Consider the following 17,816-nt stretch of genomic DNA (forward strand, 5'->3'; position numbering starts at 1 on the left):
CCACATCCAATGTGCCTCTAGCATTTTTGAAAGAGTTTAGCTTAAACTGCGATAGTAAACAAGGAGTAATCATGAAACTGAGACAAAATGACAAATGGAGTACAAATCCATCTATTTGCTAGAGTGAGCTTTTCCACATAAAGCCACTTGCATAATCCACGTAAATGCATATATAATTCATGTTTTCTACTCTTGGGGCCCGTTTGATAAAAGTTTTGGGGGATGGAATTGGATTATGAAGGTGATGGATTTTTTAATACTTTGTTTGGTTTTACAAAATTGGGGTGGATTACTAAGACGGTGGGATTACGAATTCCTAAAATAGGGGTATTAGGAATACCCTGGGGGAGATGGTGTTGATATTTCAGTCCCAATCTCTTCTCATTACCAATTTTTTCTATCAATCCAATGTCATCATTTAATCTCATTTTAAACAAACATGATATTAATAATCTCATCATCTAATTCCATCTCAAACAAATAAACTCATTACTAATCCATTCTTATTACCAATTTCAATTCTAATCTTATCTCCTTATAAATTCCACTTATCTATTACTGTTATCAAACGGGAGAACAACTAGTCTAACTTTTTTTTCAAATCTCATATTGAGGGCCACATATATCTTTCGTATATTATCATATTTGATTCATTTTATGATACAGCCTCAACTGATGTCTACTGCAATTCCATCGCACAACAAGGATGAAGTCGTTTCAAGCCAAGACGACAATTTCTCTGAGGTTGTATTATTTTACACTTAATTTAAACTTAACTTCTTCTTTTTTTAATTCAATCCATTCTTCTAACTTAACTTATTTTCTATCCTTAAGCTTAACTTAACTTTACTTTATTCACGCAACTTCTTTTTTTTTTTTTAAACTTTTTCGTCATAGATGTGTGGTTGATTGTTGGACAAGTTCAAAGTAGCCATCAATTTTGTTGGTATCTTAGTTGGGTCTACCATATATAACCAAATGAGATTCTCTCTAGATCTATCCAAATTAGGTTAATTCTGTGAGTTTCAAACTTGAATTCAGATGAATAGTCAGTTATAGTGTCATCTTTTCTTCCATCTTTAATAGAATAATAGAGCATAGACATTTTCTCTTAATCTTTAGAATTTTTTGAAAGGTTACTATCTTGGTTTTATATGGATTCTTAGTTTGATCTTTGAGAAGGACTTACCTTAATAAGAAAAAAGATTTATTGGACTTGTTCGTTTAGTAACTTTGGGTATTTTAGTTTTGATAGTGGGTGGAGATAGAAAAAAGATAATAATTGAAAAGATGAGTAATGATTGAAAAGAGATAGAGAAATAAATGAAATTAATAATTAAAAAAATAAAATAATTATTAAAAAAAATATAAGATAATAATTGAAAAACAAAATTAACCCTATTTCCTCACTGCCTAGTGATCAGCTCTAGTACATAACTTTTTTTTGATCGGGCTCTAGTACATAACTTGATTCCAAACTTTATTTCATATCAGACCCGTCGCTCCTTCACTTCTCGTAAGTGTTGATTCTTTTGCGTCGCTGACTGTCTCAACTGCCGGGAAGCTCTGCCACGAAGCGATTAGGGTTTTGCAAACCCGAACACCCACACCCCCCCCCCCCCCCGATGCTGCTTGAGGATCGACAGACATCATAGCGCTGTGAATGCGGTTCAAAGACTGTAAACTTTGACTTGCTTTCAGCCGGACATCATGAACGCTCCAATCATCGGTACTGCTAATATATATGTTTTCCCTATATGTTATTTTGATTCTTGTTGTCAAAACGGATCTATATTCAGTACGTTAGTGTGTCAAGGAATATTTTTTTTAATAACTAGGTGTCTGGCCATGTTATGCGCATCTCGACTAATCTTGGGGTCCAATCCCACCGCCCACTTGCGGAGAGTCCAATTACAACCAGAGCAACGCTCTATATGGACTGGCCCTAAAGGAATTGATAGCAAGGTTTTGAACCCGAGACTTTAGGAGGGAGCAAACCCCCAAGTCTCGGGCCTTGACCACTAGGCTAACCCCTTGGACTTTGTCAAAGTCTGCTGTTAGTTGGGTAAGTGGTCTGGTGGGGGTTTGAAACCCTCAGCTGGTGCAAGGGGTGTAGCGCGTCTACCACCTGTCTGCCGCTACATTTTATTTTATAACGATTGTTGTTGTTTCTTTAACTTTTTTAGTTTCCTGTTTGTGAAGATCCGTTGCAGGGCGATTTTCCAGAGGTGATAGAGGAGTATTTGGAACATGGGATCATGAAATGCATTGCCTTCAATCGCCGCGGAACCCTTCTTGCTGGTATTTGCTAACACCCCCTTATGCCCCTTTTGGGTTTTTTTTGTCACTTTCCCTTTGCTGTTCTGGGTTTAAACATGATGTTATGGCAATGTAGCTTGGTAACAGTGTATAATACTTCTATTCTAGTTTCAAGCGATCAACTTGGTTTACCTATTTGTACTCCTGTTTCTCTTTAGGAGGAAAAACCTAGGCATTGTGGTGTGAGCGGGCATTGCTAAGACTTGCCTAGTCCAATGTGTTAGCAGGTGGGTGCCGCTAACAAATCTAATTTCTAACAAGCAACCATGACCATAAGGGCAAGCCTACTGCTCCTTTATTTACCTTTACTAGGAGGATCAAAAGCGCAGGGTTTTGGAGTTAAAGTATTGCAAAAATTTAATGAGCTTGTACTACCATTACACTAGAACAAGATGCGACCTAAAAGAACTTAAAATTGTATTGGAATTGAATTAAAGTCAACTGAAAATTGAAACAAGTACTGGTCTAAGAGGATAATGAGTTTGAAACACTAATTTACAACACATAACATCTGTTTGTAAATTTGGGTTGGGAGGTGTGGAACCTTCGCGAAGTTTTTGTTTCTAGTATTCATAGGGTCGTCCATGGATAATCTCAGCCAGCACGTCCATCATCAAAAGCTATTGCCTTGGCCTTTGGGTGCTCCACCATGCACCAACCCATATTTTGCAGGTTACTAACTTACTGCTACGTGTCACGTAAATGCACAAATTGACAAATAAACTTCTTTTCCCTGAGCTTGCTACATAACCCCAATTAACTCTGATGCAATTTGACTACTAATTAGAGCAAGGCCTATCCCATGTCGTAGCTGAACTAGTCAAATAGGAATTTGGGCTTCAATCAAGTGGAGAGAAACATGAACGTCATAGAGTGGGCTGTGGGGCTAACCACCTCGTAGATTTCAGGTGCCAATGATGTCCTACCTTATCGACCAACCATGTATCACGTATCAACTGTGCAGGTGACACCCTTGTTTTAGTTTAACATGGGCGCCACATGGCACTGTGGTATAGTTTGTTAATTTTTAATTTTTGGATCTAAACAACTTCAGATTTTAACGAAATTCGGTATATAATTGTGTAAATGATACCATATATGTGCCCACACACTAAGTTTAAAAAAAAAAAAAAAACCAGAACGATGAATGGAGATCATGGATTGGTAGAAAACCCCACAAAGCGAGAATGTAGGTAATAGTGTGCTGTGAGTTAGGTCCTTTGGAGACCTTGGGTATCTATTGATGCTTTTCCCCTAACTTGTTGAACCCTAGCATACCAATTATCCACATATTCTGATACTTGTGTCACAACTATCTGCATATTTAGGAGAACCGACAAGCCTAACTACTCAGCATATTTGCATTGTGTACGCATAGGACACGCGCCACATTTGGGAGGCCACGAGACCCATAGAGGACAAGCCAGTGGCATGTCCAGTTAAGTTCTTTAGTTTTTCAATCAGGGCATAACACATTAGGGACACACTGGGGAGGCGTGTGTTAAGTTTGACAGGGGTGGTGACACAGCAGGGGCCTATATATATATATATATATATATATATATATATATATATATATATATATATAGACACACACACACACCTGGGGAGGCGTGTGCCCTATTTTGTGGGTTAATTTGTAATCTTGAACAATAATGGCAAAGATTGCAAAGTAAAGTTTTTTACTTGATAAAGTCCTTATTACAATTATGATAGCAAAATAGTATATTTTTGGTGGTTTCTACTGGAGCGAATTCCAAAGAGTTATTGATACCACAAAATGTTATGTCTCTCTTCAGTTTGATCTCGATAAATCATGAACTGTAAACTGACGTAGAGGCTAGAAATCAGATGGTCCACAGCACCCTACTATCTTCTACTGTACTCTTCAATGCTTGATCATGAACCATCTGTGTGCTAAAAAAACATGATCTGCCTTTGCTTTCTGACATCCATAATTGGGCCTTGTCTCAAGATGTTTGTGGCACAACCATAGGATTTCGTTTAGTTCAGCTCGGGCTCATGGTTTGAGCCCTTTTACTTTGAAGGGTTTTATTCAAGTGTATTGCCTCACCTTGTAATCCTTATTTTCAATGGTTGATTCTTGTCCAGTAATTTCAGGGAATATCTGTGTTGTTCAAAGCAAGGTGTCTTTGTATTCTATACTTGGTTGCCTACTGCTTAAAAATTTTCTGTTGTTCTCTGACAGCTGGGTGCTCTGATGGAAGCTGCATAATATGGGATTTTGAAACCAGAGGCATTGCTCAGGAACTCCGGGATAAGGATTGTGTTTCTGGGATAACCAGTGTCAGTTGGTCAAAGTACGGCCATCGCATACTTGTGTCTGCTGCTGACAAGTCGTTAACCCTTTGGGATGTTGTCAAAGGAGAGAAAATAACACGCACAAGTCTCCAGAAAACTCCCTTACAAGCTCGTCTACATCCTGGTTCCTCCACTCCATCTATTTGCCTGGCATGCCCACTCTCATCTGCTCCCATGATTGTTGACTTGAATACTGGAAGCACGATTCTTGTCCCTGTGTCATCATCTCCTGATATGGGCAATGGATCTGCCCCTCCATCACGAAACAAATTTTCAGATGGCTCTGCCCCTTATACTCCAGTTGCTGCATGCTTTAACAAGCATGGTGATCTGATCTATGTAGGAAACTCTAAAGGTGAAATACTTATAATCGATCACAAGAACGTTAAAGTGCATGGTGTTGTTCCCATTACTGGGGGTGCTGTGATAAAGAATATTGTATTTAGCAGGAATGGACAGTATCTTCTAACAAATTCAAATGACCGGACAATCAGGATCTATGAGAACCTTCTGCCCTTGAAAGATGGACTTAAAGCCCTTGTTGAATCAAGCAATATTCCATATGATGTGGAGGGGGTTGAGAGGTTGAAAGCTGTTGGAGGCAAGTGCTTAGCATTATTCAGGGAGTTTCAAGATGCCATTACCAAGATACATTGGAAAGCTCCATGTTTTAGTGGTGATGGTGAGTGGGTTGTTGGTGGTTCTGCTAGCAAAGGGGAACACAAGATCTACATCTGGGATAGGGCTGGGCATCTTGTAAAAATCCTTGAAGGTCCAAGGGAAGCGTTGGTTGATTTAGCATGGCATCCAGTCCACCCGATTGTTGTATCTGTTTCCCACACCGGCTTGGTTTATATTTGGGCCAAAGACTATACTGAGAACTGGAGTGCGTTTGCTCCGGATTTCAAGGAACTTGAGGAGAATGAGGAGTATGTAGAACGAGAAGATGAATTTGATTTGATGCCGGAAACGGAAAAGGTTAGAGTGGAGGGCCTATTTGGCTAGCATTTGCCTTGCTTGGGCATTTGTGTCTGTAATGTCTTCATTCTTGCAGGTGAAAGAATCAGAGGTTGATGAAGATGATGAAGTTGATATTGTGACATTGGATGTGGACTCGGCTTTCAGTGATTCAGATATGTCCCAGGAAGAAATATGCTTTTTGCCTGCTATTCCTTGTCCTGAAGTTCCTGAACAGCAAGACAAGTGTGTAGAAAGCTCTTCGAAGCTGGTGAATGGCCACCACTCTGGATCCCCTCTTTCAGATGAGGCAGGACAAAATGGGCAAGCAATGGAGCATGCAGCAAGTCCAATTGACGGTGATTTTCTTATTTTTAAATGCTAATTATTATGCTTTTTGTCTTGTAGATCCTAATATGCTGTGCTAGAGGCTATTTTTGTGGAGTAGTACATCAGTGGTCATGTTTGTGAGTGCGTTTTAAGACCCAGACTCTACTTCTGTACTGAATTGATTCTGCGCGACTGAAATTTAATTTTTGCCTAGTCCTCAAAAGTGGTAGCACTATATACTGATCATCTCTCTAGTTTTCTGATATATGCATCTACTAAATTTTAAACTCATTCAGAAACTGATCCCAGAACATTCAGGAAACTTAACACTAGAACTAGGATTGGGTTTCCTGCACCCCTGAGGAGAAGAAACCCGGGAATGGGGCGCCATTTTTGTGTAAAGCAATTGAGTACGTAGGACGGATAACGCATACTACAACTTGATTCTTGTGATAAGTGATTGGAACTTAGGAGATGGTTGTCTGGTACCTATTAGGTGGTGTTCCTTTCCTGATTCTTAGGTGATATTTTTTTTTTTGCCAAGAGGTTTACTAGATGTTTTGTCCTTGTATTAGCCAGTGGAGTCTTTTTGTGGGCTTTTTGATAAATCGAAATGCTATGAGAGAAGTATGGCATTGTTTTTTGGACAAGTAATCCACGTGCAAAATGTAGAATTTTCGTCCTTATGTTGGTTGTTGTACGATCAGCAAATCCTAATAATGAAAGTTGCATCCAGCATCGTGGAATGCGCTTAGAACGTCATGGTGGGGTTCCGACTCTTCTCTAAGTGGGCATCCATATGTCCCCTTCACAAAGACACATCTAATATGCTTGTGAAATCATAGACTGGAGCTATAAGTCTACTCTGAGTGGACATCCAAATGTTCCCTTCACTGTTTTGATCCACTAGGCTTGTGATAAACGATTGCATAGATTTTTCCTGTCAGTTTTCATGTTTAACCTGCTTAGACCCTTATGCAGGGATGTATAATTCTGATGCGGAAGACGATGGAGGAACACGCTTGAAAAGGAGACGGAAACCGTCAGAGAAGGTGTTAGGTAGCAGTCTGAGAAGGTGAGGAAACCCTTAAAGAAGATACAACCTTCAAGGAAATCCTCAAATATCTTAATAGTCCATGGTTTAACAGTATGTGTGTATTTGCAGATGATGTTGGGGAAAAGTGTCATGAGATAAGAACTCTTCCGTGACTTAGTTTTCACTTCGGACTTATCTTTTCATCTCCCATGGTTGACAAAGTACGGACTACTTTTTCTTAAAGACCGGTTGGGAAGCAAAAAAATCCATATCTTCATCTCTTTCTTACTTTATGCGCCATGAAAAAGTGTAGCTATTCAGGATGCGTTGCATCAATTGCATAAATCGCCGAATCCTTTAACCTAGTGGGCTGGCAACAGCGGAGGATTTAGGAAAATTAAACTTTGACGGGGTACTTATGACTCATGTTTTTCGAAAATGTTTTTTTTAATCAACAACGATGATATTCCAAAAATTAAATTCCCTAACTTTACTTACTTATCAAAGTGTAGAAAAAAAAACCTAAAGATATTGTGCTTACTAGGGAGAGATGAGTAAAAGATAAGGTGTTTCGTTGAGTTTAAAGTTAATAGGAGGGTTCAGATTCGGATATGTCAATATCCGCCTTCGATCCGCCCCGTTGCCATCCCTGGTTTGGTGTCATATATGCCTTGTGAAAATTGGTACTGCCTCTATGGTCTTTTTTGTTCGTTGAGAAATTAACCCAGATCAAGAGGAGAGATGAAAGAGAAGACTAACCCTCATATATTAACTTCTGCCAGAAGTTTAAGGGAGTTCCACTTGGGAATGAAGAATATTTTCCCACAAGTATATCAAGAGGAGCCGATTTCGAGCATCCCAGCTCAGGTTTGTGCTGAAACAGAGTTAAAGCCATGTCTGTAGAATTGACCGACCGAAGATAACAATTAGGATCATGAAAATAATGCTAGAATCACTGTCATAGTCTCATAGACAAATATTGTTAACGTCTCGCAGTCTCACAGAATTGTTTCATGCCAAGAATTGTAGAAGAGCATTCACGGAAATTATATGTAGTACTGAAGAAAACCTCGAATTCTAACTAATTGTACTGTGACACAAAACCTTAAAACACTAAACATTATAGGCGAAATTTCAAAAATATGCATTTTTAATCATTGCCGTGTCCCCATCCGTGTCCATCGCGTGTCCCCTAAAATCAATTAATACGTATTTTGCGGTGTCCCTGTGGAACTGTAAAACCACTTACGCACGCCATAAGTACAAAATGACTTGACTTAATATAAGTTATGTTGTGGGTTTCAAAAAAAGTACAAAATGAGTATATAAGTAGTGCGTACCATAAAGTTCACTTATTATAAGGTCACGCAGAAGTTCTTCCTCTACGTCATCCATCAGTATAACGTCTTGTTTGGCTTTCTCCATCAAGAACAGAACCATCTCCTTACTCCCGCGGGCAGCAGCAAGATTGAGAGGTATAAATCCTTTGTTATCCTTAACATTAGGTATCCGAGTTTTTTCTGACTAACATTTTGGCTCCATCAATGTTGCCATGGTCTGCGGCCACGTGAAGGGCTGTCAAGCCAGAACAGTCAACTAGGTCTATAACCTCCTTCGGCGACATCTTCTCCAGAAGCTTCCTCTCGAAACCGTTTCTCCGCGATGATCTGATCGCGATGTTGAGCATTGTTTTCAAGGACAACGTGATGTGAGTCCTCACACATTCCGGTTTGTTTTCTATGAATCCACTGGCCTTATCCCAATCCCCGCTAATCGAAGCTATGTATAGGGGCAGATAATGGGCTATCTTCTTTTGAGTTGCTTCATCTATCATTCATTCATGCACACAAACACACAAAACAGATTAGATAATCTCAATCGAATCTATGTTACGTGCCGATAATGGGCTATCTTCATTAAAGATTAAGAATTTAACAAGTTTTTAATCCAAGACAAGATCTCAGATTATTTCGTCTATGAATTTGTCAGTTAAAAGGATAGCAGACTGTTTAAGGAGTGAATCATCTAACGGTTATTGGATTTCCTTTCAAATTTGAAGACCATAAATTGGCTCAACTAAGATGAACTAATCCTACCGATTGACAAAAAAGAAAGAAAGATGAACTAATCAATTTAAGATTTAGTTTTCATTGACTAGTTTCTCTGTATTTGCTTCATTTTGTTGGTTCCATCATATGGCTCGAACCGGACATTCCACAGCGGGTAGGGAGCCCCTATGGTCACACCCAAGGGGGTTGCTACGCTGGTTGCCCCCTTCCACCCTTTTCAATGATAAAAAAATAAAATCATCTTCCAGCTACCTTATCTTCTTTTGTTTTGATTTCTTCTGGGTGGTCATGCTTAATCAAAGCAATGGGAAATGTAAGGAAGGGTTGCATGGGTGAATTAAATTGAGGGAGATTTAAAAGTTTTATGCAAGTCTTTTTAAAATATTAAACTTATGAATGTGTTCCTCCAAAGTGGTAATAATGTCATTAAGTAATGAACCATTCTCAAAATGTAGGTGTTGTAATTTATTTTCCACTCAACAAATTGTTTGGGTTACTCAACTTTGAGTAAAAAAGTTTGTGTCAATTAACTAGAGATCCTCTCAATCTCTCTCCCTCTGTATATATGCTTATCAAACAACTTCCTCTTCTAACCCTAAAACAGCCGTTATATTTCCTCTTCTCCTTCCCCTCCTTCCCCCTTGGACTTATACCCTAATGTGGACGGCGGGAGGGGAGGGATCAATCCTTGCCTTCAGATCTAGTTTCCCTTTCCCATTCTCCACCAAAATCGTTTGTCGTTCGTCGCTGCTCCGCTCGCCGCCACACCGCTTCTGGGTTTGCAGCCGCGTGATCGCTGGTGGCTTCTTGGGTTGCCGGCTTCGAACCTGAAATCTTAACCCCGTTGGCCTAGTACTAGTAGTCAAGACCTGCGACTTTAAGATTTCAGGTTCGAAGTCTCTCAAGTGATATGAACTCCGTTGGGGAGATCAATTCATTGTTAGAAAGTCTACTCTTACCGCACACTTTTAACACACATTTATATTGCATGTGTGTGGGGCCAACTCCGAGTCCTACAAAAATACAGAAAAATATCCATAGATTTAAAATAAAGTTTTATGGGCCCTGTAAATAATAAGCTCCAACGAATATCGGTAAATATTTTTTCAAGATTCGTAACCCCTACGAATTTAGAAAAAAATATTTATCGATATCCGTTGGAGCTGATTTTTTACAGGGTCTCATAAAAAATTATTGTAAAATTTAAAAATATTTTTCTATATTATTGTGGGACCCAGAGTTGGCCCCACACACGTGCGTTATAAATGTGCGGTAAGAATAGGACTTAGAGAATAAATATTTCCACCATACAAATAACATAACTGGTGACCCTTTCACCCGATGTCCGATTGCAGAATACTTGAACATGGGCGGTACGTGTACATTGACCTAAACCAAATGCTTGGGTACAATTAAAATGTCAATGGAAGTGATTTGTCATTCTTGAAATGGTAAGTTCGAGTACGATTGACCTAAATCAAAATGTAACATAGAGATCCCTCAAATATGTTTTAGAAATAGAAAATAAACCCAAAAGGAAACATATGCATGTGCTCCTAACCATCATATATTCCACATTATACAACTCCAACGGTCCAACCCTTTTTATTTATTGCTATACAATATAAATTGAAGGAATAGGACCTCTCCGGCCCCAATCCTTCAAATGGTCCTGTTCAGCCCTTCGTGGGTTCTTTCCTGGTGTACTTCGGTAATCAAAAATCATCGTTGAGATCGAGCATCAAGTCATGTCAAAAATCATAAAGACCAAATATTGTTCAATATTTATTCGGGACATTTATATGTTGAGAAAAATAATTTCCTGTCTAGTGTTGCAATCATTTTCCTTTTTTCTGGCATGGAGTATTTTGTACCAAAATCATATCATCCAGTATGATCACAAGATTTTTAATATGGCCAATAATCTCGACAAACATTGAAGTGTAGTTTGTTATCATTAAAATAGTTAAGAAAAGGACCCACAAAGGGCTGAACAGGACGTGGGGGACCAGGGATGATTGATTCCTAACTTAAAAGCTTACATTGAGTAGTGATTTGGTATGTATAATTGGATGTAGGTATGTATGTATGTGTGTGTGTATATATATATATATATATATATATATATACATACATATAGAGGAATTTTCAAGTGAGGGATCCCTTATTTTGTTAAAATGAAGAACTTTCATTTTCCGATCAAATTTTAAAAATCCGAACCGTTCAATGTGTGCAGAACGTAATTGGGAAGGACGTCATCCGAGTAGTTTTTTTTGAACTGTTCTATGAAAACTGCTCGGATGAAGCCCTTCCCGGTCATTTTTTTTGCTGATTTCTCACTAGGACTCTTAAAATCACGTTCTGATCACTTTGAGCGGCTCGGATCATCAAAATTCAATCGGGAAGGGGAGTCCCGCATTTTAATAAAATAAGGGATCTCTCACCGGAACCTAACTCTCTCTCTCTCTCTCTCTCTCTCTCTCTCTCTCTCTATATATATATATATATATATATATATATATATATATATATAAAATTACTAGTGCATGCAACACGTTTCGGTCATACATTTGGCGATAGGGGAGAGAGCGAGGGAAAGGAATGTGCTAATCCTGTAGTGATTTGATCACATTGTTACCTAGGGAAAGAGATGTGCTCGTCCTAACATGATTTGATTTGATCAAATAATACCATTCAAGCGGATCCACAAAAAAAAAAATCCATTCAAACGAAAGAGGAACAAAGTCCACAACAAATAAACTCTCAATTGGAATTCTTTTTAAAAAGTATTGAATTCACTTTGCCGTGTCCCCATCATTTCCCCAAACATTTCTCCACATGTTGTTACCGTCATGTTGCCTGCCCTCGTAGTATCGGACCACAAAATCTATCAAAAAATTAAGAGAGCTACACAAAAGTGGGCATAAAGAATTAATTCACTTCCCACTATTTTCACTCTGTCAAACATGCATTTTAACAAACACAAAGTGAGCATCTTTGAAAGACAAATAACAAAAGATATAGATCAAAAAAATTCCTATCCTAAACAACAAAATCGATTTTCTTTTTCTAAACAGCAAATTTTTTTTTATCCTAAACAACAATTATTTCCCCGTAAGACTCCCATCAAAAAAATTCTCATCCTAAACAGCAATTTAGGCCACCAGATCAATTTCGTGGACGGTTGATTGGTGGTTGTGCAAGACGGCTGATTGGTGGAGGAGCTTTGTGGGCGTTGTTTTTTTTTTCCGGAGTGCCGAGGAGTGGATTATGCGGGGAGACAGAGAGAGTAACTATGGAGGAAGAGAGGAGAGACGAAAGGAAACACGGTGGAAAATAGAAGGAGACACGATGGAAAAGAGGAAAACTGCTGGGTAGATAGGCGTGGGAAATAGGTTGGAATCAATGATTCAATTCAACGGCCGTAACCTATTGAAATTGCGATCCAATGGTTGGAATGATGCTCATGTTTGTATGGGTAAACAAAAAACCGCTCTGTTTTATAATATAGATGGCAAAGACAAATAAATAAATATGTATGTATAGAGTCCCCTTCAGGTAATGACGTCTTCATTTTAAATAAAATACGGATGTTCCATTTTCTATCCTTCCCGATCAAATTTCAATGATCCGAGCCACTCAATATATTTAGAACGTGATTTTAAGAGTACTCGCGAGAAATCAGCAAAAAAAGAAAAGACTGGGAAGGGTTTGATTTGAACAGTTTTTATTTGAATCGTTCGATAAAAAACAAACAAAAACTGCTTGGATCAAGCCCTTCCCGGTCTTTTTTTTTCCGTTGATTTCTCACAAATACTCTTAAAATCATGTTCTAAATATATTGAGTGGCTCGGATCATCGCAAATTGATCGGGAAAGGAGACGTCCTTAACTTAAGTTAAAGGTGCCCTAACCTGAAGTTTTGTATGTATGTATATATAGGAGTATAGTATTATATAAGCGTAGAAGTACTATAAAATAATGGCCTGAATGTCAATGACCATCAACAAGGCACATGGCCTTGTTCCCTCCCTTGGGGGTTCATGATTTTATTAGCTTTTCTCATCCAAAAACAATGATAATATACAATGAATTAAAGAATAAACTAAAGATTACAAGATATGGAGAATCTGGTGAAGGGAAAAAAAATTGCATTAAATCTGAAGGAATTAAAAAAAACACGCACACACACACACCAACCGTGACAGCAAAGACAACAACAAACAAGATTAAAAAAAAGTAAAAACAAGATTAGCAATAAACAAGCAAGACAGTAGTTATGTTTATTGCCCCTTGTCCATTACAAATGTCCAGATCTTTAATAATCTATATTTACTACTACTCCGACATATCAAATAGAAGTGACAGCCAAATCCAAACAATTAAACCCATCGATCTTGTGTAAATGATCGATCTCATTGATCAGGACCTGCTCTTGCATTTTTCCATGGCTCTTGGTGCTGAAAGGTTAGAGAAATTGTGTTACATGTAATAAAATTTAAGTTGAATTATTAGACAATGCATGGTTAATATATAACAAGATTGAGACCACGATCGGAACCCGAAAAGCAAAAAACTTTGATTAAAAACCTTTTTTTTTAAAAAAAAGGAATTTAAACTAAGCAAAAAATTGGTTCTTTTGATTAATTTATTTCGATGAGATGAATTTATTTGCGAGACTTTTTTTTTTTTTTTTCATAAACTAAAAGAGTTAGTCCAAACTCAGATACACCTTTGTAGCTAGAATAATAAAGATTGCAAACAGAGAATCGAATATTAATACGGTTGAAGTAGGAAATATGATCATTTTATTATGAAGGTTCTTACCAAGTCCAATTGCTTCGGATCCTTTCATTATGCGAAGCCGCTTGCATGAATCAACAAACATCCTGCATGTATGAAAGTAAATAAACAGTGGTTAATAAGTTCCTTTTCTCGTGTTTGGTTTTTGGGTATGTATTTTTGACGTATACTAAAAAAATAAAAAGATGCATTACAATATTAATAGTCATCGATTTTACAAAAAAATTAAAATAACATAACAAAGACTATAGTAAATGATATTTGTCACTTGCACAAGGAGTACGAAAAAAGACTAACTTTAATTTTGTAGGTTAAGTTGTTTTAGGGTTAAAGCGTGGAGTTTTTGCCCCCCTTAATTTCCCCTCATCCATTATATTATTTCACTTCGGCCCATTAAATATAGTTTTGGAATACTTTTTTGGATCTCCTTTCTTGAAAATAAAAATAGGACCAGTATATAACAAAAAATAAGAAAAAAAATTTAGCGGTAGGGAGACTATATATATAAGCGGGGAATATTTTTTTATACATATAATAATTGCAATTTCTAAAATTCTTGTCGTGGCGATCGCCGCTTCTAGACACCCCTAATTCCATCCTTGGCTCTAAAGGATGAAGATGAGCCATCCAGATCATCAAATTAAGCGGTGCTGTGAAGAGAGCCTATAAAATGGCCTAAACAGGATCGTACATCCTTGTCTTGTTTTACTAGGTAAAGTTACTAAATACATTTTCACTTATCCAGATATTATTCAAACTTAATTCAAGAAACATGACCATAATAGTAGTATTTTTGTAGTTAATTTTCTCACTAGATCCAACAAAAGAATATGTTCAAAAAAGTAAAATGTAAAATCTTCGCCAATAATACAATAATTATGGCTTAAAATTAAGGAAATGAGAAAAAAAAAACTTACTCCCAAGGGACATCCCCCACGAGCATCCAGTCTCCATCTTTATCTTCATAGCTTGGCACATACTCCGAGCTGTTCAAGAGATCCATCAACTTGCTGTCACTCATGAAATCTATCATTCCTTGGGCCCCATAATTACCTACATTAATATTGCCCCAAAAATACTAATTAATAAGCAAAGAAAATCATGGGTTATCATTAAATTTAGGTCTCGTTCTGTTAAGAGAAATAAATTTATTTTTTTGAATTAAATCTGATGTATTATGAGAAAATGACCTATCTCGTAAAACAAAAATTAAGTACTTAAAAAATAAGAATCTTAACGGAACGAGACCCTACAAGAAATTTCACATTTAGGGAGCAAATTAATTTTTAATAGGGAAACCAATTTCCTCGCTAGAGGCAGAAAATTTGCGAGGAAATTATTGTTTCCTCGCTAACCGGACAACAATGGTGTTTTATAGAAACCGCTTCAGATCTGAGCAAAGAAATTTTTTATACTAAATCGATTATGTGCTTTTGGGAAATCTTGCGTTTGAAATAAAAAAAGAAAACACTATTGTGATTCATATCATAATTTTCAAAAATAGCACCGTTATCGTGCCACATGATCCAAAACTCTATTTATGTGAAAATATTCTTCATAAATATTCTTCAAAAATAACATTATTGTGACTCATATCATAATTTTCTGATGCAAACATTATTATTAATATTTTTTTACCATTAGCACATGAATTTACCAAACAGTTCCTGAAACACTACACTTTTTAGAAATTGTAGGGACTGTTTGGTAAATTCAAATGATAAAGGACGAAAACAGGAGTGTGTGCATTAAAAGGGAAATGAGTAAATCAAATTCCTTCTGTTAATTCCTTGAAATTAAAATTACACAGAGTTTACGTACCCATAGTAAAGGAACTGAACATTTTGGCCAAGCCATCAGAGAGCTCTTGGTAGCTCTTGTACATCTTCAGGTCCACCTTTCTAAGGTACGGTGCTCCATCCATGCAAACTTTCACCAATGCCCCGGCACCGCCGCTAGCTTTCTCTGCCGCCTCAGGGGCTGCGCTCTTCTGAGACACAATGTTCTTTCTGAATGACCTCACTGGCGGCCAACCCACCACCTGTGCCCTGAGCGTTGGAACAAAATTTTACCAAAAAGTCTAGGAACACAAAATTCGAACGCACAAACATAAATAGCATTTATACTCTCTTGCAGGGCAGAGCCAGAATTTATTATAAGTTGAAGGTCCCAATTATGGAAGAATTTTTTCCCGTATAACTTGTGTTCTCGAAACTTTTATAGAATACATGGGACAAATTTTTTTTTTTTCTTAGCAAAGAAAGGATTTCCATATCAATACTTGGACAAATTAAAGACCTTCAATTAATTATAATAACTCGATATACTATATGTGTTGGTGATATTACAACATTTATAAACACCAAAAATAAGAATTACAATGGACAAAATTTATAGCAGGTTGAGTCAACCTTGTGTATCAACGATGTCACCATATGCCTGTACTTAGGTAAATAACGGTATTAAATGTCCTAAATTACATAATCTTATGATTGATATGATACATAGCGGCCGATATTTAAACGCTTGACTTAGTAGTGTAGTGAAATTTAGAGGCCTGGACCGGAACTTCTAAAGACAGCATGTATACACTTACTTGGCCGGTGGCTTCGCGGGATCCTTGTCGGACGGAAGGACATTTTTCTCTATGGACGAAATGCTGCTATTCTTCATCATCTCCTCCGAATCCGCAACGGATTCATTAACTTGCTGAAGGTAATTGAGTTTGAGATCAACCAGAGTCTCAGAAAACCCTCTCTTTCCAGTGACCTTCATTGTAGTCTCGCCTTCACCTGATCCTCCCACGCCACCTCCTGGCAGACCAAGGCACAGCTCAGTCTCTTTGAAATTCAGTCCTACTCTCTCCTCGCTGCCGACAAAGTTCGACATTTTCCGGCCAACTTCCATTGAAAACTCCGGCCGCTGAATGGCTCTTAGATTTTCTTGATTCTTCTTTCTTCTGCTTGTTGTAAATTCAGAGAGAGAGAGAGAGAGAGAGAGGGGCAAAAATAATAATAATGTAACAGTGGTGTATGGTTAGATGTGGATATATACCGGTGGCTGCATATTTCTGTCCCCTATACAGGTTTTAATGATAGGCAAGTTGACAATGTCGATTTAATTTCTTGGATCAAGGTTTTTTGGTTTCTATTCCAAGGTGGGACGTGTGGCAAGTTCACGCAAATCTCAATTAATTTTAGTGGACTAATCCCACCGTTTATCAGGAGGGGCTCAATACAGCCAGAGCAAAGCCCGGTGTACTTGGATAAGGATTTGTGAGTAATTATCATGTTAGTTTCTATTTTCGAAAAAAAATTATTCTAGAGTATTTTGTATTTTATTGTTTGTTTTTCTTTGTAGAATTTTGTCAATTTATTTTATTTTTCGATCTAGAAGAATATATAAAGAAAGTAACAAACAAATCAAAATTCTTTACAAAAATTTAGTAGTAAATGTCTTCAGTAAATTTTTTTTTATCTGTTTGTATTTTTGTTATCAAGACGAGACTAAATGCAAAACATATAATGAAAAAAAAACTACTAAAAAATCACCAAGGACGAATAAATCATAAAACGAGAAAACACTCGGGTTTAATTTACATGCTACCGGCCATCACTTTGATGGTAAATTAATTGTGCCATTTTGTGTCCATATACTTATACAGTTGTACTTCATAGATTGGAAGACTGACTACATAGAATGGTAAGGCCAAACCTCCGAAATACTCTTGGTGTGATCGGATAATAGTATAATGGTATCGATTTTAACCAAACTTCCATGTTTTAATATAATAGGGGTTAAAAGTGAAAAATTATTCAATGGCTTTGGGGTGCCGCCATAAATGGTGCTCCATGTCTTTTCTCCATCGTATGGTGACTCAAGACAAAGTGTGTGGATCCCACTACAATGTGATTGAGAAGGGGCATGTAGCATCATGTGACAATGCCCAGAGGCATTGAATAACTACTCCTTCGAGGCATT

General features: G+C 37.4%; 1 protein-coding gene and 1 pseudogene across 2 annotated transcripts; one reads left to right on the forward strand and one right to left on the reverse strand.

Annotated features, from left to right (window-relative positions):
* Positions 1–1,469: 1,469 nt before the first annotated feature.
* On the forward strand, positions 1,470–7,169 carry LOC131324203 (protein RBL-like; annotated as a pseudogene).
* LOC131324205 (auxin-responsive protein IAA14-like) lies at positions 3,397–16,944 on the reverse strand. Of its 2 annotated transcripts, XM_058356067.1 has the most exons (6): positions 16,432–16,851; positions 15,657–15,883; positions 14,753–14,888; positions 13,860–13,921; positions 13,444–13,492; positions 3,397–3,407 (listed from the first exon to the last, which is right to left on the reverse strand). In XM_058356067.1, exons 1-5 carry the CDS (start codon positions 16,740–16,742, stop codon positions 13,455–13,457), a joined length of 774 nt encoding a protein of 257 aa, XP_058212050.1. In that variant the 5' UTR covers positions 16,743–16,851; the 3' UTR covers positions 3,397–3,407; positions 13,444–13,454. The 2 variants fall into 2 exon arrangements, with proteins under 2 accessions (XP_058212050.1, XP_058212049.1); XM_058356066.1 differs by lacking the exon at positions 3,397–3,407 and having other exon boundaries at positions 13,167–13,492; positions 16,432–16,944.
* Positions 16,945–17,816: the final 872 nt, after the last annotated feature.

This window comes from Rhododendron vialii, chromosome 4a, assembly GCF_030253575.1.
Source record: "Rhododendron vialii isolate Sample 1 chromosome 4a, ASM3025357v1".
Lineage (NCBI taxonomy): Eukaryota > Viridiplantae > Streptophyta > Magnoliopsida > Ericales > Ericaceae > Rhododendron > Rhododendron vialii.

Bases quoted from the DNA above. Each gene is read 5' to 3' on its own strand.
- LOC131324205 (XM_058356067.1), bottom strand. From the start codon at position 16,742: ATGGAAGTTGGCCGGAAAATGTCGAACTTTGTCGGCAGCGAGGAGAGA. The intron at 15,884-16,431 runs GTAAGTGTATAC...TCCAACGCTCAG, and splicing joins CCCGCGAAGCCACCGGCCAA to GGCACAGGTGGTGGGTTGGC. The intron at 13,922-14,752 runs GTAAGTTTTTTT...TCATACATGCAG, and splicing joins GTGGGGGATGTCCCTTGGGA to GATGTTTGTTGATTCATGCA.